At 37.6% G+C, this 27,161-nt stretch overlaps 1 protein-coding gene across 1 annotated transcript in view; it reads left to right on the top strand.

Annotated features, from left to right (window-relative positions):
* The window catches only part of LOC133660434 (meprin A subunit beta-like), a 51,199-nt gene that overhangs the window by 7,188 nt on the left and 16,850 nt on the right, over positions 1–27,161 (top strand). Inside the window, exons 5-10 of the mRNA XM_062063931.1 lie at positions 2,134–2,251; positions 2,413–2,591; positions 2,685–2,897; positions 19,183–19,332; positions 19,416–19,646; positions 23,449–23,901. Of these exons, the coding sequence (XP_061919915.1) occupies positions 2,134–2,251; positions 2,413–2,591; positions 2,685–2,897; positions 19,183–19,332; positions 19,416–19,646; positions 23,449–23,901 (1,344 nt within the window). The remainder of the gene's footprint in view (positions 1–2,133; positions 2,252–2,412; positions 2,592–2,684; positions 2,898–19,182; positions 19,333–19,415; positions 19,647–23,448; positions 23,902–27,161) is intronic.

Below are 27,161 nucleotides of genomic sequence, written 5' to 3'. Positions count from 1 at the left end.
AAACAGTTAGCTCCATCTTTTGACACTTCGTCCACGCCCGTCCTCGCACGCTACACCGCTACAACAAAGATGACGGGGAGAAGACGCCCACAAAACGGTGCATCCCGAAGAGACTTTCAGAAAGCGGCTTGAAGATGATCTGTAAAACATAATCTATGCAACATTTTGACCAAAGAACCACCATTACATGTTCTGTAGACCGGTGATTTTCAACCACTGTGCCGCGGCACGCTAGTGTGCCGTGAGATATTGTCTGGTGTGCCGTGGGAAATTATGCAACTTAACCTAATTGGTCCAAAAAATGTTTTTTTGCAAATCAATAATCCTAATAATGTGCCGTTGTCTAGTGCCTGTGCTGTGTAGAGCTTGGCAGGGTAATCTTGTAATACTCCATACCAGTAGGTGGCAGCAGGTAGTTCATTGCTTTGTAGAAGTCGGATCGCATCGAGGATGGTTTGTCGTGATCCCAATATGCAGAGCACAGCAGGAGACAGCGTGCAGGTAAAAAGGTATGTAACGCTTAAACCAAAAATGAACAAAAGGCAAGTCCCGCTAGGAAAAGGCACTGAAGCATAGGGATGGCTATGTAAAACAAAAGTAAATCTGAACTGGCTGCAAAGTCAACAAAAACAGAATGCTGGACGACAGCAAAAACTTACAGCGTGTGGAGCAAAGACGGCGTCCACAAAGCACATCCGTACATGACATGACAATCGACAATCCCCCCACAAAGAAGGACAGCGTACGCACAACTTCAATAGTCTTGATTGCGAAAACAAAGCAGGTGGGGGCAATAGCACGCAAAGGAAGGCGTGAAGCTGCTACAGGAGAACACAAACAAAACAGGAAGGGTCACCAAAATAACAGCGCAAGACAGGAACTGAAGCACTACACACAGGAAACAACAACAAACTGAAAATAAGGCACGACAAACTGGTGGAGTTTAATTTTTTTAACCTTTTCTGCTGGTGGTGTGCCTCTGTATTTTTTTTGATGAAAAAAATGTGCCTTGGCTCAAAAAAGGTTGAAAAACACTGCTGTAGACCACAAGGAAGTGTTTTACATTTAGAAAAAAAATAAATAAATAAGACCCCTTTAATGCACCTTATATGAAAAATGATCGAAAATAGACCATTCATCGGCAGTGCGCTTTATAATCCGGTGCGCCCTATGGTCCGGAAAATACCGTACTTGTTTCCTTGCAGCATTTTTTAATTTAGGAACAAGGATTATGCTCACACTGGCATCGCATCTCATAAGCTTGACAACACACTGCGTCCAATATTTTCCACAAAGACAAAATAAGTCATATTTTAGGTTCATTTAATAGTTAAAACAAATTTAAATAGTGGATCCATTATTCCAATATATGACTCATTATTATCTAAACTAAATGATCTAAACTCTATTGCTGTGTTGATTGCTTTTCTGAATGTTGCTGGGCCGGGTTTGGTTTTGGAATTGGAATTGTATTATTATGGTATTATTGTGTATTATTTTGTTGGACTGATTAATAGTAAATAATAATAAGGATTTTTTTTAATTAAAAAATGAGCAACCCCAGAGGCTTCCAAGGTCCATTGCTTGAAGATTTTAAAAATGTAATCCACCCTCATTAAAGTAAAGTTAAAGTACCAATGATTGTTACACACACACTAGGTGTGGTGAAATTTGTCCTCTGCATTTGACCCATCCCCTTGTTCACCCCTGGGAGGTGAGGGGAGCAGTGGGCAGCAGCGGTGCCGCGCCCAGGAATCATTTTTGGTGATTTAACCCCCAATTCCAACCCTTGATGCTGAGTGCCAAGCAGGGAGGTAATGGGTCCCATTTTTATAGTCTTTGGTATGACTCGGCCGGGGTTTGAACTCACAACCTACCGATCTCAGGGCGGACACTCTAACCACTGGGTCACCATATTTTCATTAAAGGAGTTTCACATATATTATCTTTTTATTGCATCTGGTTTATTGTTCTATATGAAATTATATTTTTCTTACTATTTAGAATGCACAGAAAAGGTAAATATGCGTTCTTGTCTCATAAGGATTGTGGATGTTGGGCAACATTCCATAAAAAGGTGCAGTCTTCTTTTTAACAACCAAATTCAATAGTTTACCTTTCTTTCTTTAAAAGATATGAATGCTAAAGGAGTCACCCTTCGAGCTTTTGAACAGTTCAGACTTAAGTCCTGCATTGACTTCAAGCCTAGGAATTCTGAGAAATATTACATTTCTGTCAAGAAACTCAACGGGTAAGTTTTATTTCTTTGTGTTCCTGAACATTTGAAGAAATATGTTAAGCATCTTTGCTGTCATCTTTCCTGACCTTTTTTAAAAAATGAAATAGTATTAGCAAAAATATGAAATTGATCAATTTCAAGCAAATAGTACAGTAATAAATGTGTCCTTGTAGTTGTTACTCCTATGTGGGGCGGGTTGTGGCCAATGGACAGGACCTCTCTATCGGGAGCAACTGTGATGGACTTCCCACGGTGGAACACGAGTTCCTTCACGCCCTCGGCTTTTACCACGAACAGTCAAGAGAGGACCGAGACGACTACGTGACCATTGCATTTGAAAACATCAAAACAGGTTAGACGGGTGAAGTTTTACCGTTGTTTTCAAAATAGATGGTAAACTGTGGTGATAACAACTAACGCTGCATAATAAACTTGTTTAACGCAGGTTTTGAGAGCAATTTCCGAAAAGCCAAGAACAGCATCACTCAAGGAGTGTCCTACGACTACTGGTCAGTGATGCATTATGGGAAGAATGCATTCAGCAATGGAAACGGCTCAACAATCGTGACCATCGACCCCGCGTTCCAGGATGTGATTGGCCAACGACTGGAGATGAGTCACAGGGATGTGCAGGAGCTGAACTTGCTCTACAAGTGCAGTAAGTACTTTAAAAGTTTGTTAAAAATGAAATTTTTTATTGTTTGTTAAAGGCCTACTGAAACCTACTACTACCGACCACGCAGTCTGATAGTTTATATATCAATGATGAAATCTTAACATTGCAACACATGCCAAACTTATAAAGTGACTTTTAAAACTTTCCGGGAAATATCCGGCTGAAACGTCGCGGTATGATGACGTATGCGCGTGACGAAGTCCGAGTAACGGAAGTTATGGTACCCGTAGAATCCTATACAAAAAGCTCTGTTTTCATTTCATAATTCCACAGTATTCTGGACATCTTTTGCAATTTGTTTAATGAACAATGAAGGCTGCAAAGAAGACAGTTGTAGGTGGGATCGGTGTATTAGCAGCGGACTACAGCAACACAACCAGGAGGACTTTGTTGGAGCGCTAGCCGCGCTAGCCGCCGACCTCACCTTGACTTCCTACGTCTCCGGGCCGCCAAACGCATCGGGTGAATTCCTTCGTCCTTCTGCCGATCGCTGGAACGCAGGTGAGCACGGGTGTTGATGAGTAGATGAGGGCTGGCTGGCGTAGGTGGAGAGCTAATGTTTTTAGCATAGCTCTGTGAGGTCCCGTTGCTAAGTAGCTAAGTTAGCTTCAATGGCGTCGTTAGCACAGCATTGTTAACCTTCGCCAGCCTGGAAAGCATTAACCGTGTATTTACATGTCCACGGTTTAATAGTATTGTTGATTTTCTATCTATCCTTCCAGTCAGGGGTTTATTTTTTTGTTTCTATATGCAGTTAAAGCACGATGCTATCACGTTAGCTCGTAGCTTAAGCATTTCGCCGATGTATTGTCGTGGAGATAAAAGGCACTGAATGTCCATTTCGCGTTCTCGACTCTCATTTTCAAGAGGATATAGTATCCCAGGTGGTTTAAAATACAAATCCGTGATCCACAATAAAAAAAGGAGAGTGTGGAATCCAATGAGCCAGCTTGTACCTAAGTTACGGTCAGAGTGAAAAAAGATACGTCCATCACTGTCTCTCAAGTCCTTCACTGTAACGTTCCTCATCTACGAATCTTTCATCCTCGCTCAAATTAATGGGGTAATCATCACTTTCTCGGTCCGAATCTCTCTCGCTCCATTGTAAACAACGGGGAATTGTGAGGAATACTAGCTCCTGTGACGTCACGCTACTTCCGCTACAGGCAAGGCTTTTTTTTATCAGCGAGCAAAAGTTGCGAACTTTATCGTCGATTTTCTCTACTAAATCCTTTCAGCAAAAATATGGCAATATCGCGAAATGATCAAGTATGACACACAGAATGGATCTGCTATTCCCGTTTAAATAAAAAAAAATCATTTCAATAGGCCTTTAAACCTGCTAATGTTATAATAGTACAAACGTGTAAATTCAGTTGATTAAAACCTCTGACTTGTACTTTTTATATGTACATATTAGGCCTGGCAAATATCAGAGTTAACTCATGTGATTAATTCAAAAAATATATTGCATTAATCATGTATAAATGCAGATTAATCACACATTTTATTTTAACCATACATGGGTTTTTTGGACGGTTACCTGAAAGGTGTCACAAAATGTTTCTTTTTTTAAAATGGGGATTTAGATTGTGCACGACTGAGATAGGCTCCAGCGACCCCCCGCGACCCCAAAAGGGACAAGCGGTAGAAAATGGATGGATGGACGACTGTCTGGCCCACACTCCGGGGTAGAGGGTGCGCCATTAAGTTGGATGCCAAACGCCGTAAAACTCGAAGAAGAAGAAGTAGAAGCGTGTCAGTAGCATAGACATCTTATAAGTAAATGCAGCATTGGCTGCTGTGACGCGAGACATTCGGCCGCCATCTTGAAGTGGTGATGAGGAGCCGGCCAGCAGCCTAAACTGACAGTTGACAGGTAGAAAACAAAGATGCTGTGCTGGTGTTCAGCGTTTTCCTGCTCAAATGAGCATACTGTTGAAAATAGGAATCGGGGGATTACTTTTCACAAGTAAGATTTAACATTAACGTACTATCGGTTGTATTTTGTGAAAAGAATATTACCACACCTCCCTGATACCGAAGTACATGTCAAACTACTTCCTTGACCGCCATAACCACAACACCAGGGGGAGCTCCACTAACCACGTTAAACCCAGATTCCGAACTAACAAAGGTCTTGACTCATTCTCTTTCTATGCCACATCAATGTGGAATGCGCTCCCAACAGGTATAAAAGAAAGGGCATCTCTATCCTCCTTCAAAACCGCAATAAAAGTTCACCTCCAGGCAGCTACAACCCTAAACTAACACCCTACCCGGATTGCTAATAATCAAATGTAAACAATCAAACTCTCTCTCTCTCTCTCTCTCTCTCTCAATTGTTGATGACTGATGATAACAACCAAACCTACCCCCCCCCCCCCCCCCCCCACACACACACACACACACCCCGGATTGTAAATAATGTAAATAATTCAATGTGATTATCTTGTGTGATGACTGTATTATGATGATAGTATATATCTGATAGTATATATCTGTATCATGAATCAATTTAAGTGGACCCCGACTTAAACAAGTTGAAAAACTTATTCGGGTGTTACCATTTAGTGGTCAATTGTACGGAATATGTACTTCACTGTGCAACCTACTAATAAAAGCCTCAATCAATCAATCAATTGAGAAGGAGCAAAGATCTTCAATAGTACTGAAATTGTAGCCGCTAGCAAACAAGAGTATGACCATAAATAGAATTGCTTGTCAATTAAATTAATTACATTTAAAAATGTCATACTTGAATAACAAAAAGTTGAACTAAATGATGAAGATAAAGATTGTAAAAGCAAAACTCTCTGCCAACCTATGGTGGCATCATGCCTTCAGTGTGCATGTCGTATATAGTTCTCTGCAAACCTATGAAATGTTCTATTTTGTCTTCATTATTTTGTCAGAATGCTTTATTTGTATGTGAAAATCACAAAGAAATCTTCTGGGGGAGGATGACCCCCCTACAGGGGCTTGGTTTGCAAACTTTCAGCCCCACCTAAAACAAAATTCACCAGCCGCCACTGATTATGATGCATTCTCATTTTAGGCAAAGTATAAGACAATACTTTCTTAACAGTATAATTGTAACCAGGAATAAGTCTTCAAGTAACAATATTCAAATACTAACATTGTTGGGTAAGACAGAATTTGGTTTTATTCTGAATCCAGTGAGACAGATTGGTGGTTTTAGCTGATATAAAGACTTTCAGGTGTTTATATATGTTTATGTTTAAGTATTTGGCAGACGCTTTTATGCAAAGTGACATACATAAAAAATACATATAAAACAATCACTGTAAACATGATCATTTAAGGGAAGAATGTAATACAAAATATCAATACAAAGTGTCAAAACAGAATAAACTCTCTGCTGCTGCAGCAACAGGATACAGTCTATAGGTCACCAAGATATCTAATGTATTCATACATTGTTTATGTAGGATATACGCATGTATATATAACCTAATCATATTGTTTCTTCAACATAAAAATAGCTGACCCTTTTTTTCCCCCCTTTCTCTGGGATTATATTCCCAGTTTTGATCTCGGACGTCTGGTCACTTATAGCATATAAGAATATTATATTCCTGTTAAGCAAACTATGAATAATAAAACACGCCAAAACATGTGTCCTTTATCATAGCTACACGTATGACAAAAAAAACGCGTGAAAATCAGTGGTATTCAGTGAGGTAAAATGAATTAAATGCGCTGACAGGTCATTGCTCCTGCCAAATGAATTGCACTGAGTGGAGCGGATCACCACTCCAAGATGGCGGCCCCGCGTCTCGTCAGCGCCAGTAGGCAGTAGCGGTCGATGAATTGATTAACGTGGACCCCGACTTTTAAACAAGTTGAAAAACTTATTCGGGTGTTACCATTTAGTGGTCAATTGTACGAAATATGTACTGTACTGTGCAATCTACTAATAAAAGTGTCAATCAATCAATCAATCAATTGATGCTGTGTCTACTTATAAAGATGTATATGCGTGTCAGTACCGGAAGACACAATCGGTCCACGCATGCGCGAAGGCTACGTGACTGCCTAGACTTGCAATAGTTTACGATTTCTGCTACGTCATGTTCTGTGATTTTTAAATGTTTTATTGTTTTGTTTTTTTATGAAAACAATAGCTTACCTCGGAGTAAAAGGGAACAAGACTATAAACATGAACAAATGGTAGATTAAAAAAAATAGGGAGTATTATCGCCACATTTTCAATCACTTTTGTTTTTCTATCAGTGCAATAAATGACGCACGGGGGCGCCATTGACTGCCATCACGTACTTTTGTTTTTTTAATGTTGATTTTTTTTAAACAACGCACTTACTCTAACCTACATCTATATCTGTAACTAGACTTTTAAATGAGCAGTATTGTGAATTGATGTATATAATGTAAATAACTTGTTAAAAAAAAAAAAAGATTTATTTGCCATTTAAAGGCCTACTGAAATGAATTGTTTTTATTTAAACTGGGATAGCAGATCCATTCTATGTGCCATACTTGATCATTTCGCGATATTGCCATATTTTTGCTGAAAGGATTTAGTAGAGAACATCGACGATAAAGTTCGCAACTTTTGGTCGCTGATAAGAAAAAAGCCTTGCCTGTACCGGAAGTAGCGTGACGTCACAGGTTGAAGGGCTCCTCACATTTCCCCAGCAGCAAGAGCGATTCGGACGGAGAAAGCGACAATTATCCCATTAATTTGAGCGAGGATGAAAGATTCGTGGATGAGGAACGTGAGAGTGAAGGACTAGAGTGCAGTGCAGGACGTATCTTTTTTCACTCTGACCGTAACTTAGGTACAAGGGCTCTTTGGATTCCACACTTTCTCCTTTTTCCATTGTGGATCATGGATTTGTATTTTAAACCACCTCGGATACTATATCCTCTTGAAAATGAGAGTCGAGAACGCGAAATGGACATTCAGTGACTTTTATCTCCACGACAATACATCGGTGAAGCACTTTAGCTACGGCGCTAACGTGATAGCATCGTGCTTAAATGCAGATAGAAACAAAAGAAATAAGCCCCTGACTGGAAGGATAGACTGCAGATCAACAATACTACTATCAGGAGACACCAAACCAAACACTGGACCTGTAACTACACGGTTAATGCTGTGCCGCATGTCGAAGCCTAGCAATGCTGTTGCTAACGACGCCATTGAAGCTAACTTAGCTACGGGACCTCGTCAGAGCTATGATAAAAACATTAGCGCTCCACCTAAGCCAGCCCTCATCTGCTCATCAACACCCGTGCTCACCTGCGTTCCAGCGATCGACGGCGCGACGAAGGACTTCACCCGATCATCGATGCGGTCGGCGGCTAGCGTCGGATTGCGCGTCTGCTATCCTCAAAGTCCTCCTGGTTGTGTTGCTGCAGCCAGCCGCTAATACACCGATCCCACCTACAGCTTTCTTCTTTGTAGCCTCCATTGTTCATTAAACAAATTGCAAAAGATTCACCAACACAGATGTCCAGAATACTGTGGAATTTTGAGATGACAACAGAGCTGTTTGTATTGCGATACAATGTGTCCGAATACTTCCGTTTTAACCATCGACGTCACGCGCAAACGTCATCATACATAGACGTTTTCAACCGGAAGTTCCCCGGGACATTTAAAATGTCACTTTATAAGTTAACCCGGCCGTATTGGCATGTGTTGCAATGTTAAGATTTCATCACTGATATATAAACTATCAGACTGCGTGGTCGCTAGTAGTGGCTTTCAGTAGGCCTTTAAGGCTGCTGAGCACATCGTTCAGGTTTCTATTTTGATTGATTGATTGAAACTTTTATTAGTAGATTGCACAGTACAGTACATATTCCGTACAATTGGTCACTAAATGGTAACACCCGAATAAGTTTTTCAACTTGTTTAAGTCGGGGTCCACGTAAATCAGTTCATGGTATGGTTTCGAAATGAATACAGTATTCTTAACGTTTGTTTTATTTTCCCTTTTTGTAAAGATGACAAAAGGGAAAACCATAGTAACTGGGATGACGTCACGATCATACCTTTTTTTTAATGTTTTTTTTGGGGGCGGCGTGGCGAAGTTGGTAGAGTGGCTGTGCCAGCAATCGGAGTGTTGCTGGTTACTGGGGTTCAATTCCCACCTTCTACCTTCCTAATCACGTCCGTTGTGTCCTTGGGCAAGACACTTCCCCCTTGCTCCTGATGGCTGCTGGTTAGCACCTTGCATGGCAGCTCCCGCCATCAGTGTGTGAATGTGTGTGTGAATGGGTAAATGTGGAAATACTGTCAAAGCGCTTTGAGTACCTTGAAGGTAGAAAAGCGCTATACAAGTATAACCCATTTATCATTTATTTATTTATGTTTTAAATTGTATAAACCTTTATTTATAAACTGCAACATTTGTAAACAATCGAGAAACAATAATAAAAATGAGTACAAAAACAGTACAAAAATAGTACAAATCAGCGCCAGGCGGTTGTAAACTCAATAAAGTAACTAAAATAGAATGCCATATATATATATATATATATATATATATATATATATATATATATATATATATATATATATATATATATATATATATATATATATATATATATATATATATATATATACATATATATATATATATATATATATATATATATATATATATATATATATATATATATATATATATATATATATATATATAGTACAACAAAATGCAAAGCCATAGGCTCACACAAGTTCAGTTAATAATTGAAATTTGGAACACAGCTTTTTTGGTTTTCACAGCTTTTTGGTTCGTCACGATCATACCTTTTTTTAAATTATTATTTTATAAACCTTTATTTATACATCGCAATATTTACAAAGAGTTGAGAAATAATAATCAAAATAAGTGTCAAACAGTACAAAACAGCGCCAGGGGGTTGTAAACTCAGATTAACTAAAATAGAATGCAAAATATATATATATATATATATATATATATATATATATATATATATATATATATATATATATATATATATATATATATATATATATATATATATATATATATATATATATAAAATATTTTGTACTTATTTACAAACAGTTGACAAATAATAATCAAAATAAGTACAAAACAGTACAAAAACAGTACAAAACAGCGCCAACAAACAAAGTGCAAAGTCATAGGCTCACACAATTTCAGTAAATAATTTAAGGTCACGATCATACCTTTTTTTTTTTTCTAAACCTTTATGTATAAATTTCAACATTTACAAACAGTTGAGAAATAATAAGTACAGTACAAAACAGCGCCAGGGGGTTGTAAATTCAAAGTAACTAAAATAGAATGCATTTTATATATATATATATATATATATATATATATATATATATATATATATATATATATATATCAAAAAAATAGTGCTCGATACCGTGGTAGAGCGTAATATGTATGTGTGGGAAAAAATCACAAGACTATTTCATCTCTACAGGCCTGTTTCATAAGGGGTTTCCTCAATCATCTCCTGATGATTGAGGAACCCCCTCATGAAACAGGCCTGTAGAGATGAAATAGACTTGTGATTTTTTCCCACACATACATATATATATATATATATATATATATATATATATATATATATATATATATATATATATATATATATATATATATATATATATATATATATATATATATATATATATATATATATATATATATACTGTATATATAGATCAGGGGTCACCAACCTTTTTGGAACCAAGAGCTACTTCTTGGGTACTGATTAATGCGAAGGGCTACCAGTTTGATACACACTTAAATAAATTGCCAGAAATAGCCAATTTGCTTAATTTACCTTTAACTCTATGTTATTATTAATAATTAATGATATTTACACTTCATTGAACGGTTTAAAAGAGGAGAAAACACGAAAAAAATGACAATTACATTTTGAAGCATAGTTTATCTTCAATTTCAACTCTTTAAAATTCAAAATTCAACCGAAAAAAGAAGAGAAAAACTAGCTAATTTGAATATTTTTGAAAAAATTTAAAAAATAATTTATGGAACATCATTAGTAATTTTTCCTGATTAAGATTAATTTTAGAATTTTGATGACATGTTTTAAATAGGTTAAAATCCAATCTACACTTTGTTAGAATAAATAACAAATTGGACCAAGCTATATTTCTAACAAAGACAAATCATTATTTCTTCTAGATTTTCCAGAACAAAAATTTTAAAATAAATTCAAAAGACTTTGAAATAAGATTCAAATTTTATTCTACAGATTTTCTAGATTTGACAGAATATTTTTTTTGAATTTTAATCATAATAAGTTTGAAGAAATATTTCACAAATATTCTTCGTCAAAAAAACAGAAGCTAAAATGAAGAATTAAATTAAAATGTATTTATTATTCTTTACAATAATAAAAAAAAATGTTTTACTTGAACATTGATTTAAATTGTCAGGAAAGAAGAGGAAGGAATTTCAAAGGTAAAAAGGTATATGTGTTTAAAAATCCTAAAATCATTTTTAAGGTTGTATTTTTTCTCTAAAATTGTCTTTCTGAAAGTTATAAGAAGCAAAGTAAAAAAAATTAATGAATTTATTTAAACAAGTGAAGACCAAGTCTTTAAAATATTTTCTTGGATTTTCAAATTCTATTTGAGTTTTGTCTCTCATAGAATTAAAAATGTCAGGCAAAGCGAGACCAGCTTGCTAGTAAATAAATACAATTTAAAAAATAGAGGCAGCTCACTGGTAAGTGCTGCTATTTGAGCTATTTTTTAGAACAGGCCAGCGGGCTACTCATCTGGTCCTTACGGGCTACCTGGTGCCCGCGGGCACCACGTTGGTGACCCCTGATATAGATAATAAACAAAGTGCAAAGAGAGTATTTTAATGTAGAGTTCTAAATATTTTTTAAAGGCAAAAAAAACAGGTCGGGTATTGAGAAACTTACTTTTATGAATACAAAACTTAGCCAATAGTATAATGAGGTTGCAAAGGTAAAATTCCTTTTCAATTTTCTTTGGGTCACGATCATACCTTTTTTTTTTTTTTTTAATTAGAGAGAGTTTTTTATTATTATTTTTTTATTTTATTTTATTTTTTTAAACTTTTATTTATAAATTTCAACATTTACAAACAGACAAGAAACAATCAAATAAGTACAAAAATAGTACAAAACAGTACAAAAAGAATACAAAGCAGCGCCAGGGGGTTATAAATTCAAAGTAACTAAAATAGAATGCAAAAAAAACCATATATATAAAATAAACAAAGTGCAAAGCCATAGGCTCACTCAATTTCAGTAAATAACTTAAATTTGGAAGACAGCATCATCGTTTTCACAGCTTTTTGGTTGTTAGAGGTAGAGAGTGTGTTAATGTAGAGTTCTAAATCTCGGTCACGATCATACCTGCCGTAAAACAATTTGAAGAAATTGTCTTCGCGCATGCGTGGACCGATCGAGTAGTGACTGCGTATTTGTTAGTCTGTGATTAAGACGTGGAGCGGCCCCATTTCGATTAAAAACATAACTTTGAATAACACTTGTTGGTAATGCAGCGAAAAAAGTTTTTAATATCGGCGCACATCACGTTCAAATACCACCTGGCTAAAGCAAAAATACGCCGACGGTGTTGTCGACCCTCTTGGCGACTTTTTTTTGTAAACAGCTACTAGCGACAAATGTAACGACGTGTTTGTTTCTTGGAGACCAGCAGTGACGAAGTTCTCTATTTCTAAAAATATTTGGTATCCTCCTGCCACGGGAGCGCGCTGCGCGACACCGGTCAGCTCCGTTGGCGCCAATAGTTACTTGCTAGCATGAATGCTAGCTGGCTACATCCACAACAAGCAAAGGAGAACGCGATCCTTTGACAACTACAGCACGGGTGAACCAACAATACGACACAAACAAGAGCATAAACTTGCAAATACAGACTCAATTTGAATGGCTTTTGCTCCCTGAAGAACGTTGGGGCACCTGTTAGTAATCACAACCAGCTGGTGTGGCATCGTCGCCGCACCATTCAGTATTGTCATCTGAAAAAGGTAAACTTGTTCGTTTCAACAACTGCTTAAACCAGGTGGTGTCAAACATGCGGCCTGTGGGCCGGATCAGGCCCGCGAACAGGTTCAATCCGGCCCGCGAGATGAGTTTTTGCCAAGTGTAAAATTGTGCTGCATTTTGAAATGAAAGAAACTGCTGTTCTGAATGTGTTCACTGGATGTCGCAATAGCAATTCTGTTAGGCAAGCAAATATACCAGGCAAAAACTGAAATCTAAGTAAGACTAAATATCTCAAATAAGGGTGATATTTGCTTATTTTCTGTCTGATAAGATAATTCTTCTCACTAAGCAGATTTTATGTTAGTGTTTTAAGTGTTTTGGTCCTAAATGATCTCAGTAAGATATTACAGCTTGTTGCTGAGATTTGATGACCTATATTGAGTAAAACATGCTTGAAACTAGAATATCAAGTGTTGCAAAGCTGTGTCATCAACACTCACAAGTATAAAACTGCTTTTTCAACGTAATAATTTCTTATTTCAAGCATGAAATAAAAAATCATGCCTTTGACACAATTGTGTCATAATTAAAACAGATGACAGCCAAATGGACTTTGCTGTTTTATTTTCAATGAAACAATAGAAAATATGTACTCTTATAGTAGTACACTTGGCACAGTACAGTAAACTGACAGTTAATATTTAAACATTTGACATTTCAAACAATTTTGAAGAGAAATAGTTCAAAATTACAATAAAAAAAAATTGGCCGGGCTGTAAATATATATATATATGTATACATACCATATTTTTCGGACTATAAGTCGCAGTTTTTTTCATAGTTTGGCCAGGGGTGCGACTTATACTCAGGAGTGACTTATGTGTGAAATTATTAACACACTACCGTAAAATATCAAATAACTCATAGCTCAAATAGCTCATTCACGTAAGAGACTAGACGTATAAGATTTCATGGCATTTAGCGATTAGGAGTGACAGATTGTTTGGTAAACGTATAGCATGTTCTATATGTTATAGTTATTTGAATGACTCTTACCATAATATGTTACGTTAACATACCAGGCACGTTCTCAGTTGGTTATTTATGCCTCATATAACGTACACTTATTCAGCCTGTTGTACACTATTCTTTATTTATTTTAAGTTGCCTTTCAAATGTCTATTCTTGGTGTTGGCTTTTATCAAATACATTTCCCCAAAAAATGCGACTTATACTCCAGTGCGACTTATATATGTTTTTTTCCTTCTTTATTATGCATTTTCGGCCGGTGCGACTTATACTCCGAAAAATACGATATATATAAAATATATATATATATTCCTTGCGTACTAATTGACTGAAAGAACACGCATTTGCTGCGATGATGTCATGTTATCGATGGGAAAATATTTGTTTTTTCTATCAAGAAAAGTGCACTTGTTATTAGTGAGAAGATACTTATTTTAAGGTATTTTGGGGTTCATTGTGGTTAGCTTATTGTACTTGTTTTGGAAAGTCTTGACAAGCCAAATGTTATTGTTCTATTGGCAGATAATTTTCCTTAGTTCAAGTAAAATACCCCTATTTTTTTGTATTTTTTTCCTTGTTTTTGAACACTGACTTTTTGCAGTGTACCAAGCAAGAGGTACACGGTAAAGTGGGGCTTTAAAACAAACTGGAGTAAAATAAACACTTAAAATGCTGCACATTGATATAGTTCTGTGAAAATGATTGTATTCTCTGCAAATTTAAAGAAAGTGAACAGTGGAAATGACAAATGAGGTAGTTAAAACAGAGAATAATTTTCATTTATGCGTTATTTATTTTTTTGTTCAATCCTAGACAGGCTGTGACTTAAAGTTTTTTCTTTAAATCTTTCCTTCAGAATTTAACTAACTCGAAGTATTTTGTCGAGGATTATTGGCTTGTGCTATTTTGGGCCGAAGTAAAACAAAGAAAACAATTTGAACTTGTCCTAGTTGTATTTTTAAGTTATCACACCATGATTATACTCGTCCGGCCCGCATGGGAATGGATTTTCCTCCACGAGGCCCCTGAGCTAAAATGACTTTGACACCCCCTGGTTTAAACTAAAGAAGAGTAAATGGTGCACTATGTTAAGTTGTTTATTAGTGTGTTTACTACACTATCGAATAGTAACCGTACCTGGTTTGCAAGATTATTGCAAACTGCAACGACTTACAAAATGTTACACGGTGTTACGATAACTGATGAGAAGCGTCCGATTTCACTTCAAAACACACTAATGGAATTCAAGATAAAACGGAGGTAATTTGGTTGGTATTACAACGACAAACTTTATCATCGGCGCACAACAAGTTTAAAATAGCACCTTAAAGCAAAGCACAAACAAGTTTTCTGTGGGGCATTAAACATCCTTCAATTGATTTATTAGTAGATTGCACAGTACAGTACATATTCCGTACGATTGACCACTAAATGGTGACACCCGAATACGTTTTTCAACTTGTTTAAGTCGGGGTCCACGTTAATCAATTCATGGTAGAATGATGCCTTGTCGTAGTGATCGAGTGCTTTCTCAAGTCCAAAACAGGTGGTAAACAGTCTCTGGATGCATGTTACATAAGGTGCTGAACATATGAGCTAACTTGACTAAGATCAGCAAGTCTGGTGACGCACCTCATATGACCCACATTGGCCTAGGATGGACAAACAATACGGTTCTCACAACAGACAATTTGTATTCTCTGACATCCCCACAGTAAATGAGTAAGAGTTCCTTCAGCTATCAGACACTTTATATATAACTTGCAATATACTGTACCCATTTTAAACAATTGAGAGGGTGTAAAATACAATCTATTCAAGATGTTTAACTGACTTAGCTTATTTTTAATGCATCAAAAGGATGCAAAAAATGATGTCTTTTTCTTTTTTAAAGGAAGAGTAAATGCAGATGTAAATACTGCAGTATATAAAGTTGTTCATGTTGTTTGCTGTATTAAAATATTTTCAAAATTAGTAAGTAATAAGAGTAGATTTTGAAAATATTTTAATATTCCGGCGGACACACCTCATTTCAATGCGTTTTCTTTATTTTCAAGACTATTTACCTTGTAGATTGTCATTGAATGCATCAAAACTATGACACCTGTGAAGTGAAAACCATTTCTTGAATCTCATCGAGAGAATGCCAAGAGTGCGCGAAAAAGCAATCAAAGCAAAGGGTGGTTATTTTGAAGAAACTCGGATATAAAACATGTTTTCAGTTATTTCACCTTTTTTTGTTAAGTACATAACTCCACGTGTTCATTCATAGTTTTGATGCCTTCAGTGACAATCTGCAATGTAAATAGTCATGAAAATAAAGAAAACACATTGAATGAGAAGGTGTCTATATATATATATACACTACCGTTCAAAAGTTTGGGGTCACATTGAAATGTCCTTATTTTTGAAGGAAAAGCACTGTACTTTTCAATGAAGATAACTTTAAAGTAGTCTTAACTTTAAAGAAATACACTCTATACATTGCTAATGTGGTAAATGACTATTCTAGCTGCAAATGTCTGGTTTTTGGTGCAATATCCACATAGGTGTATAGAGGCCCATTTCCAGCAACTATCACTCCAGTGTTCTAATGGTACAATGTGTTTGCTCATTGGCTCAGAAGGCTAATTGATGATTAGAAAACCCTTGTGCAATCATGTTCACACATCTGAAAACAGTTTAGCTCGTTACAGAAGCTACAAAACTGACCTTCCTTTGAGCAGATTGAGTTTCTGGAGCATCACATTTGCGGGGTCAATTAAACGCTCAAAATGTCCAGAAAAGGAGAACTTTCATCTGAATTTCGACAGTCTATTCTTGTTCTTAGAAATGAAGGCTATTATAAATAAATAAATGGGTTATACTTGTATAGCGCTTTTCTACCTCCAAGGTACTCAAAGCGCTTTGACAGTATTTCCACATTCACCCATTCACACACTGATGGCGGGAGCATTCCACAAAATTGTTTGGGTGACCCCAAACTTTTGAACGGTAGTGTATATATATATATATATATTTATACATACACACAGTGTACGTCTGTAGATAATTTAAAGATGTAGGACATTTTATGAAAAATATATTGTCCAGGGTGTACCCCGCCTACCGCCTGAATGCAGCTGAGATAGGCTCCAGCACCCCCGCGACCCCGAAAGGGACAAGTGGTAGAAAATGGATGGATGAATCTTCTAAATGAAAAACTCTAAAGCTATAGCTAGCAAAGGGCACAGTATCTTTCCCCTGATAACGTCGCATAAGTGTTGTCAATTTTTGCTTCATAGGCTACAATCATTTAATTGAAGCACAAGCAAAATGCAAACATATGCTGTGTATCTTAAGAGCGTTTACATAGAGCAGGGATGAGCAAACTACGGCCCGAGGCCCATTGGTCTTTTTAATCCGGCCCGCCAAATATTAGAACAAAATTAGGCAAGTATCTGTTTGGAGAAACAAAACTGATTCTCTGACTTCGACGCTTTGGCAAAAAAAAGGGTGATCAACAACACAGCTTCACTGAATGAGGATGTAAGTGTTAACCCTGTAATACAATTTTTGGGTTTCTTTGATGTTCTGATATGATGATGTTGGAAATAGATGTAAAGTCCATGTTTGGGAAGTCTACTCTTAGTTCCAATTGATATGCTATGATTTGAAATGCAGCATGCGTTCGCCCAGCCAGTTTGTCAAATTTCAAAAGCCAATGTAGCCTCTGAGCCAAAAAGTTTGATATAGTGTCAGGTTCAAACACTGATGACATCTATTAAACGGACAAGAAGCAAGGAATCATGCAGAGACAGAGTTCAATTTGATGTTTGGGGCTGCACACTCAGTTACAATCTCCCACCACGCTCTAAGGTCCAGTCCCCCGTGCTCCTCTATTTATTTGGGAGGTCCCTGGTTACATCACTGAGGCTGCTTCTGAAGGAAGGGGGGTAATTTCAGCAGCCCCAGTTGGACACAATATATGATTATTGAGAAATGCAAATGTGCTGACACTCATGATATCGCCCTGTCTCTGCTTTGTCTGCGTCACGGTACTCGATGTTCTGGACACAAACACTGATAAGAGACGACTGCTATGCAAGATTGCAAGTTGTCCCTTTGCACAGATAGAAAAGTACAACTTCAGCACAATTGATATTAACTATAGCAACGGCCTTTAAACGTTAGAGTTGTGTGATAACTTACACATATTTATTCTAACATATAGAGGGTCGAAAAATGCCAAATGCTTTCGAATTAACAAACATCTGGGGCCGTACTTATCAAGCTTCTTAGAATTACTCCTAAGAAGTCTGCTAAGAGTTGACTTAAGAGTAAATAAATTCTTCGCTGAAAACTGCACTTAAAAGTTAGTTATCAAGCGTCTTACTCACACTTTCAGCGAAGTGTAGGACTGAATCTTGAGTGTCACACTCAGAGCTGAATTACGACATTACTATGTGCCGTAAACGCAATTTTAGGTGACGTCATTTCTGTGTCCATAGAAATGACCAATCACGGAAGGGAATCCGTTGTCTAAGAATAAAGAAATATCTTGGAAATATTTAAGTGGACAATGGGAGTGTATATTTTGACAATAAACTACAAAATAATACAAAACAAACTAGTCCCCGCCGGCACTCACGCTACCGCTCCCTCTCTTCTATCGCCCACACACTCACTGACGTCACTCACCTCACGGCCACACACATACGCTACTGTCATAACATTTTCTTTCCAATTCATTAATTAGGCAACTAATTTGAAACTGGTGTGGGTGGCTCTATATATACTAGCCCACTGCACACACATGCAGAAATCAACAAGGAATCGAAAAGTATTAAATCTGTGACAAAAATAATATCCGCTCTGTCTAAACGATACCGTTTGATCAGCTGCTCGTCATCAAAAAAAAACAAACATTGTTCCGTTCCCTGAACGTTCGCGCACGTCTCTCTCGCCTCAGTGCCATCCCCTGCTGGCAACTCCTAACCACTTAAGACACCTCTGAAGGTCTCTTAAATATCGTGGAGAGTAGGAGTGATTCTTAGACTTAAGAATGTTGATAAAAAGCTTTTATTATTAAGTTTGAGAGTAGGACTAAATTTCGCAAATTCTCAGGACTTAAGTGTAAAATGGCACTCTAAGAAGCTTGATAAGTACGGCCCCTGATGTTTTGCTCAAAAACCTGATCACCTGTCCTTAACCTCATCTCTTTGTGCACTCACCTCCACAGACTCCAGCATTTCAGTCATGATGTACTGCGGCTTTGTTGGTGGCGCCATATGTCAGATGACAAAGTGCTCGCGAAGTGGGCTCAAAGGCTGGCAAATGGTATCGCAGGTGGCAGTTGGTCCCAGCTCTGACCACACCGGTCTGCCCAGTGGTGAGTCACACTGTAAGATAACAAGCTAACAACAGTGAAATAGACTCACCTGTGCTGGCTCTCCTTAAACAACAATGTTATAGGTAGTGGGCCAGGTTACTTCATGCATGCCAGCACGGCGTCAGGCCAGGAAGGGGACTCGGCCTGGCTGGAGACCCACAGGATGAGCCCCAGCAGGGAGTGTAACGTCCAGTGCCTTCAGTTCTACTACTACCACACTGGGAGTCCGTCAGACCAACTGAACATCTGGATGAGGGAATTTGATGATGAGAAGGACTTGACGGGACATCGCAGCCTGGTGGGACAGATCACTGGTAATACATGCAGAATAAAAAGAAAAATGACATATTTACATCTAGTCTAGATCTGACCAATCTACGTCCATGAGCACGAATTGAAGAAGTCTACTCGGATGAGAAGCAAAACGTCTTCTAAGACAAACCAAACAGTCCAGTTGCGATCGATTGAATGCCCTGAGATGAATAAGAACATTCATAGACATGACATATATACAAAATAAATCATTAGTCCAACAAAAAGCATGTAGATGGTAAATCCTCCACCTATGTGCTCAATTAGTTCTGACCAAGCTCATTACTGAAATCGATGTCGCCCATTGAAATCAATCCAATCCACTTTATTTATATAGCACATTTAAACAACAAAAATGTTTCCATAGTGCTGCACAACAATATTAAAAACAATACAAATCAATTTAAAACACCACCATTTTAGCGTGTACCGTACCTTTTCAGAGGAAAAACAAACTTTTAGATAATCAATATTGTTTGCAAAGCAATATAATAGAATGTACTACAAACAACTACAGTAGTTGTATTAAAACCTCCAAAGGCTTAGTGGCCACATGCGTGGACAGCACCTTTTAGCTCTTATTTCCAAAATTGTGTACACTACTGAATTGAGGTCTTATGGCCGCTTATGTGGACACTTATACTGCCATCTGGTGGTGTCAGAAGAGTATAACATTCAATGGAATTTTGGGGAAAAAAGCGTATAAATAAGAATTAGAATGTCACTACACATGAAGTACACGTTTGTGTACTTATGGACTAAGTACATCAGATAAGACGATGATTCTTAGTTTTTATTCTAATTAGGGTCCAATAAGCCCAAATAGCAAAGACAAATAAAAAAATCATGTAAACAAACAGCTTGGGCCGTAAGAAGTTAAGTAATGTTGTAATAATGTACAGTATTTACATTGTGTAGCGGACTAATGCTTTGGGCTGCTTCAATAGTAGGTCTTTATTGTCATTGCACAAGTACAACGAAACAATATTGTATGACAATTGGAATTATTGTTGTTGTTTATGATGGACTGGAGGTCAGAGTTGACAGCAAGGGATGTGTATGTCTGTGTACTTTGATTAACAAAAAAACAGTGAGCAAGGGTAATGCTCATTCATCCAGGAGACAGAACAAACTGAAACATGCCAAAAACACCAATTGCAGCTTCTCCATATTTTCATGGATAAACGTCCTCTAGCTGGCTCCTGCTTTGGAGTGGTCCAGACTGAAGGTGGTGCTTTCGGGCTGCATTGCTAAGTCGGCTACACGGTCGGTCATGTTTTTTTTGATGGATTGTTTCTTTGATTCGGTGAATGTCGTCTGCTTCTTCTTTACGGCCCTATCATTCGCACTCATTTTCTTCCATCCGGGTTTTGTCGATTTCTGGCAGTGGGCTTTGCAGGCAAGTTTAGGGGTTCATCCGGACAGTCGCTACAACAAGCGGAGGGGAGGCTGGTCATGTATGCCTGCAATTTAAAGCATAACAAAAAGTCGAGAAATAGTGTTTTGAAATGTTTCCTATTCAATATGTCCAGAGAAAAACTAAGATATCTTTAAGAATTTATTTGGGTACTAAATAACATCAGATTATAAAGAAAAAATAGTGTTGCTGCTACAGAAAGAAAGCATATTTTGCCTATTGTTCACAATTCTTATGTAAGACAAGCACACCAGGGTTTGCCCTTAATGTAACTATATGTGGCACACCGCCCCAAATCATAGCCACCACATCTTGAAAATAAGGGGTTTTTACGTGTAAACATTGAAGTAATATAATGTAGTCTCCAGAAGAAGTCACAAAAAGTATGACACTATTTTTAACTTTTATTGCCAATCTCATTTATGATAAGAGAGAAATAACCTCTAAATTGTATATGTTTTTAGGAATAAAAGAGGGAAGGGAGACAGGAAGGGGTTTGGGTGAAGTGTCTCACCCTGGGAGGGGGAGAAAGATGAGAAAAACACACTATCTGTGATATTAGGCAAAACCAGCAATGTTTTGATTAAACATTGGACAGGCAGTCAAAATCACAAAAGGATGGATGGACAATTATTCACTTATTTTTTCAATCTTAAACACCACAACAATGAATAAATACACAACAATACAGTTCACATGAAAGGTAGTTACTTTACAGAATGGTTTGCATAATTTACTGGTACTGAATATGGGATTGTGTCATTCATCAATCAGGTTCAAGATTTTTATCAGTATTCTTCTTCCTTGTACTTTGTAAACACTTTGAGTTGGAACAATTTCCCAAACTGGATCACAACAGTGCATTGTTTTGACTTAAATAAACATTTAAGAAATATTTTTATGTAAATATCTCATTTAATATATATATATATATATATATATATATATATATATATATATATATATATATATATATATATATATATATATATATATATATATATATATATATATATATATATAGTCGTGGTCAAAAGTTGACATACACTTGTAAAGAACATAAAGTCATGGCTGTCTTGAGTTTCCAATAATTTCTACAACTCTTATTTTTTTTGTGATAGAGTGATTGGAGCACATACTTGTTGGTCACAAAAAACATTCATGAAGTTTGGTTCTTTTATGAATTTATTATGGGTCTACTGAAAATGTGAGCAAATCTGCTGGGTACAAAGTATACATACAGCAATGTTAATATTTGGTTACATGTCCCTTGGCAAGTTTCACTGCAATAAGGCGCTTTTGGTAGCCATCCACAAGCTTTTGGCAAGCTTCTGGTTTAATTTTTGACCACTCCTCTTGACAAAATTGGTACAGTTCAGCTAAATTTGTTGGTTTGCTGACATGGACTTGTTTCTTCAGCATTGTCCACACGTTGAAGTCAGGACATTGGGAAGGCCATTCTAAAACCTTAATTCTAGCCTGGTTTAGCCTTTACCACTTTTGATGTGTGTTTGGCATCATTGTCCTGTTGGAACACCCAACTGCGCCCAAGACCCAACCTCCGGACTGATGATTTTAGGTTGTCCTGAAGAATTTGGAGGTAATCCTCCTTTTTCATTGTCCTATTTACTCTCTGTAAAGCACCAGTTCCATTGACAGCAAAACAGGCCCAGAACATAATACTACCACCACCATGCTTGACAGTAGGTATGGTGTTCCTGGGATTAAAGGACTCACCTTTTCTCCTCCAAACATATTGCTGAGTATTGTGACCAAACAGCTAAATTTTGTTTCATCTGACATCACATGGACAAACATAAGACCTTCTGGAGGAAAGTGCTGTGGTCAGAAGTCAGAAAACCAACAAATTTAGCTGAACTGCACCAATTTTGTCAAGAGGAGTGGTCAAAAATTCAACCAGAAGCTTGTGGATGGCTACCAAAAGTTAAACTTGCCAAGGGACATGTAACCAAATATTAACATTGCTGTATGTATACTTTTGACCCAGCAGATTTGGTCACATTTTCAGTAGACCCATAATAAATTCTTAAAAGAACCACATTTCATGAATGTTTTCTGTGACAAACAAGTATGTGCTCCAATCACTCTATCACAAAAAAATAACAGTTATAGAAATTATTGGAAACTCAAGACAGCCATGACATTATGTAAACTTTTGACCACAATTGTATCTGTCCGGTGCGGCTAATATGAAATAACTTTTTTATTTATTTAGTGGGTGCAGTTTATATACAGGTCTGGTTTATGGTCCGTAAAATACAATACTCCAAAAATGGCACTACATCCTCGTGATTACAATTCTTAGCAGAACTGAATTGGTACGCTGTGTTATATATAATACATTCATATAAAAATCCTGCTTCCAGGTTCTCCAACATCTCATTGGCAGATCCAACATGTCTCCCTGAACGCCAACACGCATTTCCAGGTGGAGTTTCAAGTACGAAAAGGCGCAGGGAAATCTGCAGGCGGCTTCTCCGTCGATGACATCAACCTGTCGGAGATGGAGTGCCCTCACGTGACGCTGCAGATCAACAACCTGGAGAAGCTATTGAACAGCAGCTCGTTCGGTACGGCCATATACAGCCCCAGGCAACACACCAGGGGGGGCTACTCGTACCGCGTGGGAACCATGCTCTACAAGACGTACATCGGGGCGTTTGTGCAGCTCCTGAACGGAACTCGTGACGATGACCTGGAGTGGCCTTGCCCTCATCGACAGATGACCGCACAAATGATCGATCAGAACACCGAAGTCCAGCTGCAGATGTCAAAGATGAGAAGTCTGACCTCTGACCCAAACAAGACTTTTGCAGACGGTAAGCTCCAGATAAATAACACTTGAACCATGAATGGTAAAAAAATATGAAAAAGGGACTGTCAGGTTCAAACACTGATGACATCTTTTAAACAGACAAGAAGCAAGGAATCATGCAGAGACAGAGTTACATTTTGCTCAATGAGGAGAGACGTTATTGGGCTGTACTCTAGTTACAGATCCAGACTACGCTCTAAAATCCTGCCCACGTGCTTCCTCTATTTATTTGGGAGGTCTCTGGTTACATCACTGAGGCTGTCGCTGAGGGAAGTGGGTAATCTCAACAGCCCCAGTTAGACACGATATATGACTATTAATGAAATGCAAATGTGCTGACACTCGTGATATCGCCCTATCTCTGCTTTGTCTGCGTCACGGTACTCGATGTTCGGCCTTGGCAGTCAGCAGGCCGAGTCTGGACACAACACTGATACGAGACGACTCGCAATCTTTTGGATTGCCAGCTGTCCCTTTGCACAGACAGAAAAGTACAACTTCAGCACAATTGATAATAACTATAGCAACAGCTCTCAAGCATAAGAGTTGTGCAATTATATATACTTAATTATTCTAACAGGGACACACCCATAAAAACACCTAAAAGTTCCTGTTGGTGATACTCTGCCTTTCTCAGTTATGGAACATTTAAAATGGAGTTTTAGAAAACAGTGTTGTATTGTACTTATAAAACACGCAGTTGGACAACATCATGGCTTATTAAAGCATCTTCATGCAGGAAAATAAGAGTTAACAGTGCAACACTCTTCTTCCCCTGCAGATAGCGCCATCAAACCACTTTCTATTTAAAGGTGAACTGGAACTGCACTTTTTTGGGGAAATTTTGCCTATTGTTCCCAATTCTTATGTAAGACAAGCACACCAGGGTTTCCCCTAAATGTAACTAAATGTGGCACACGGCCCCGGACAAATCATAGCTGCCACACCTTGAAAATATATATTTTTTTACTTGTAAACAAATTAAAGTAATATAATGTAGTCTCCAGAAAAAGTCACACAAAGTCTGACGCTATGTTTAACTTTTATTGCCAATCTTATGATAACCGGCCCAATTCCAACAGGTTTTACCTCCCGTGCTCACACTTTCTTCTCCGTGATTTCTCCGGCAAACAACAACACTTCCTCATTCTCCACCAATCCGCTTTCAAGCACGGGCGGTGTGTTTGGGACCATAAACAAAATCAAAACCACACGAACATAAAACCAAAAATTTGTCTGCTGAAAAAAGACTTTGATCACCGAAACCGGATGTATACAAGATGCACACGAGTTTCTGGAGCGTAGTCAACATGTTTGCTGTGTCGATGTAACTTTAATATATCCCAGATATACCCGCAGACGGTGATCCACAAATTGTGCAAATATTAAGAGGGCAGTGGCGGCTTTTAAGGAGACAACGTCCAACTGGAGCGGCAGCGCAATACAAGTATGACATCATTTTTGCTGCAGCTCGCTTTTCGTCGAGGACATCGAGGGACAGAAGTAGAGTCTCTAAACACCACGAGTATATTCTTTAATAACACCATTCACAACAAATTACATCGTACAATAATAATAATAATAATAAGCAGCAACAATTGAAAATGTAGCTAAACGATATAATATAAAAATATATGTTAAAACTAATTAATAATAGCACAAATTTGCTTTTCAATGTACCGTATTTTTCGGAGTATAAATCGCACCTGCCGAAAATGCATGACAAAGAAGGAAAAAAACATATATTAGTTGCATTTTTGGGGGAAATTTATTTGATAAAATCCAACACCAAGAATAGACATTTGAAAGGCAATTTAAAATAAATAAAGAATAGTGAACAACAGGCTGAATAAGTGTACGTTATATGACGTAATGTAATATTAATGTATTTTGGTCATTTTAAGCATACGGTGGTGTATTAATTTCACAGTCAGCACAACGTTCAGTTTTTCCTTCAACAACAACACTACTAATCATGACAGACTTCATGAGAGACAACAAGCTTACTTTGGGACAAATGACCCAGAATCTTGTATTTTTGAGCCTGAATATGTGAGGAGGAAGATCTACAAGTTTTAGAAGCTGTGCTTAACTGATCCAGCTTTAGTGAACTACTAAGCATCATGTAGCAGTACAAAATCTGAACATAAGACAATCACTCTCTGTACAATGTCTGCTCTCACTGGGATGAGATGACATGTTTGTGTAAAAAGGTGGCCGCAAATAAGCGTTTTTTTCATGTCTTTCTTGCCATCTCTGGGTCTAAGTTGAATGTCAAAGAGGCAATGCATTAGCTCAAAATGTAAACATAGCTGCATAAGCTAGTCATCTCTCTGTGATCACGGCACTACTAAAAGTTATTCGCCTGCGTTAGCGCTTAAAACAACAATATCGCTAGTACTTGGTTAACAATCAGGTCATGAGATGTAAATGGAGTATTGTTGGCGATTTTTTGATATTTTTGGAGGGCTTTATAGGTGGAATAGTGTATGGTAAGCTTCTTTCACAGTAGCGCCCTCTGGTGGATGTCATGGCTCACTGCTCCACTTGGCCCCAATGCAAATGGACTGTAAAATAAAAAAGTGGAAGGAAAAACTGAATGCATCTGATCAGGATCTGCAACAAATTATGTATTTAATGTACACCAACCTCTGCGCCAAAGTTTAGGGTTTTTTTTTAGCGTTGACTTTTTTATCACTAATTCAATCAATCAATCAATCAATTAATGTTTATTTATATAGCCCTAAATCACAAGAGTCTCAAAGGGCTGCACAAGCCACAACGACATCCGCGGTACAGAGCCCACATAAGGGCAAGGAAAAACTCACAACCCCAATGGTACATCGATGTGAATGACTATGAGAAACCTTGGAGAGGACCGCATATGTGGGAAGAATTTGGGATTGACTGTTTAAGAGTTCTTTCTTTATTCATAGTCATGTTTGAATCAGCTAGTATTTTTCCATTTATACTCTGTATACTTGTTTCCCTTTGTCTGCAGATATCTGTGTAGTGTCTTAGGCATTGGAATGTGGCAGAGATGCATCCCCCTCCTTATATTATCAGTGTTGGATGCATTCCTTTCTGGACAGGGTGGGGGCTGTTTTCGTATTCAATAAGTTGTCTCTTCCCGTTTGAATGTGAGACCATTTCGAGATGTCGATATGAAAGGACAATTGGACTGGTCTCCTAAAGCTTTAGTAAAACTTGATAATATTCCTATTCTGTCTTGATGGTCCTTCTTACTCAGCATATATGTCATCT

The sequence above is a fragment of the Entelurus aequoreus genome, linkage group LG11 (assembly GCF_033978785.1).
Source record: "Entelurus aequoreus isolate RoL-2023_Sb linkage group LG11, RoL_Eaeq_v1.1, whole genome shotgun sequence".
In the NCBI taxonomy this organism is placed as follows: domain Eukaryota; kingdom Metazoa; phylum Chordata; class Actinopteri; order Syngnathiformes; family Syngnathidae; genus Entelurus; species Entelurus aequoreus.
Note: the sequence above shows the minus strand (reverse complement) of the source record. Positions and strands in the feature narration are given on the sequence as shown.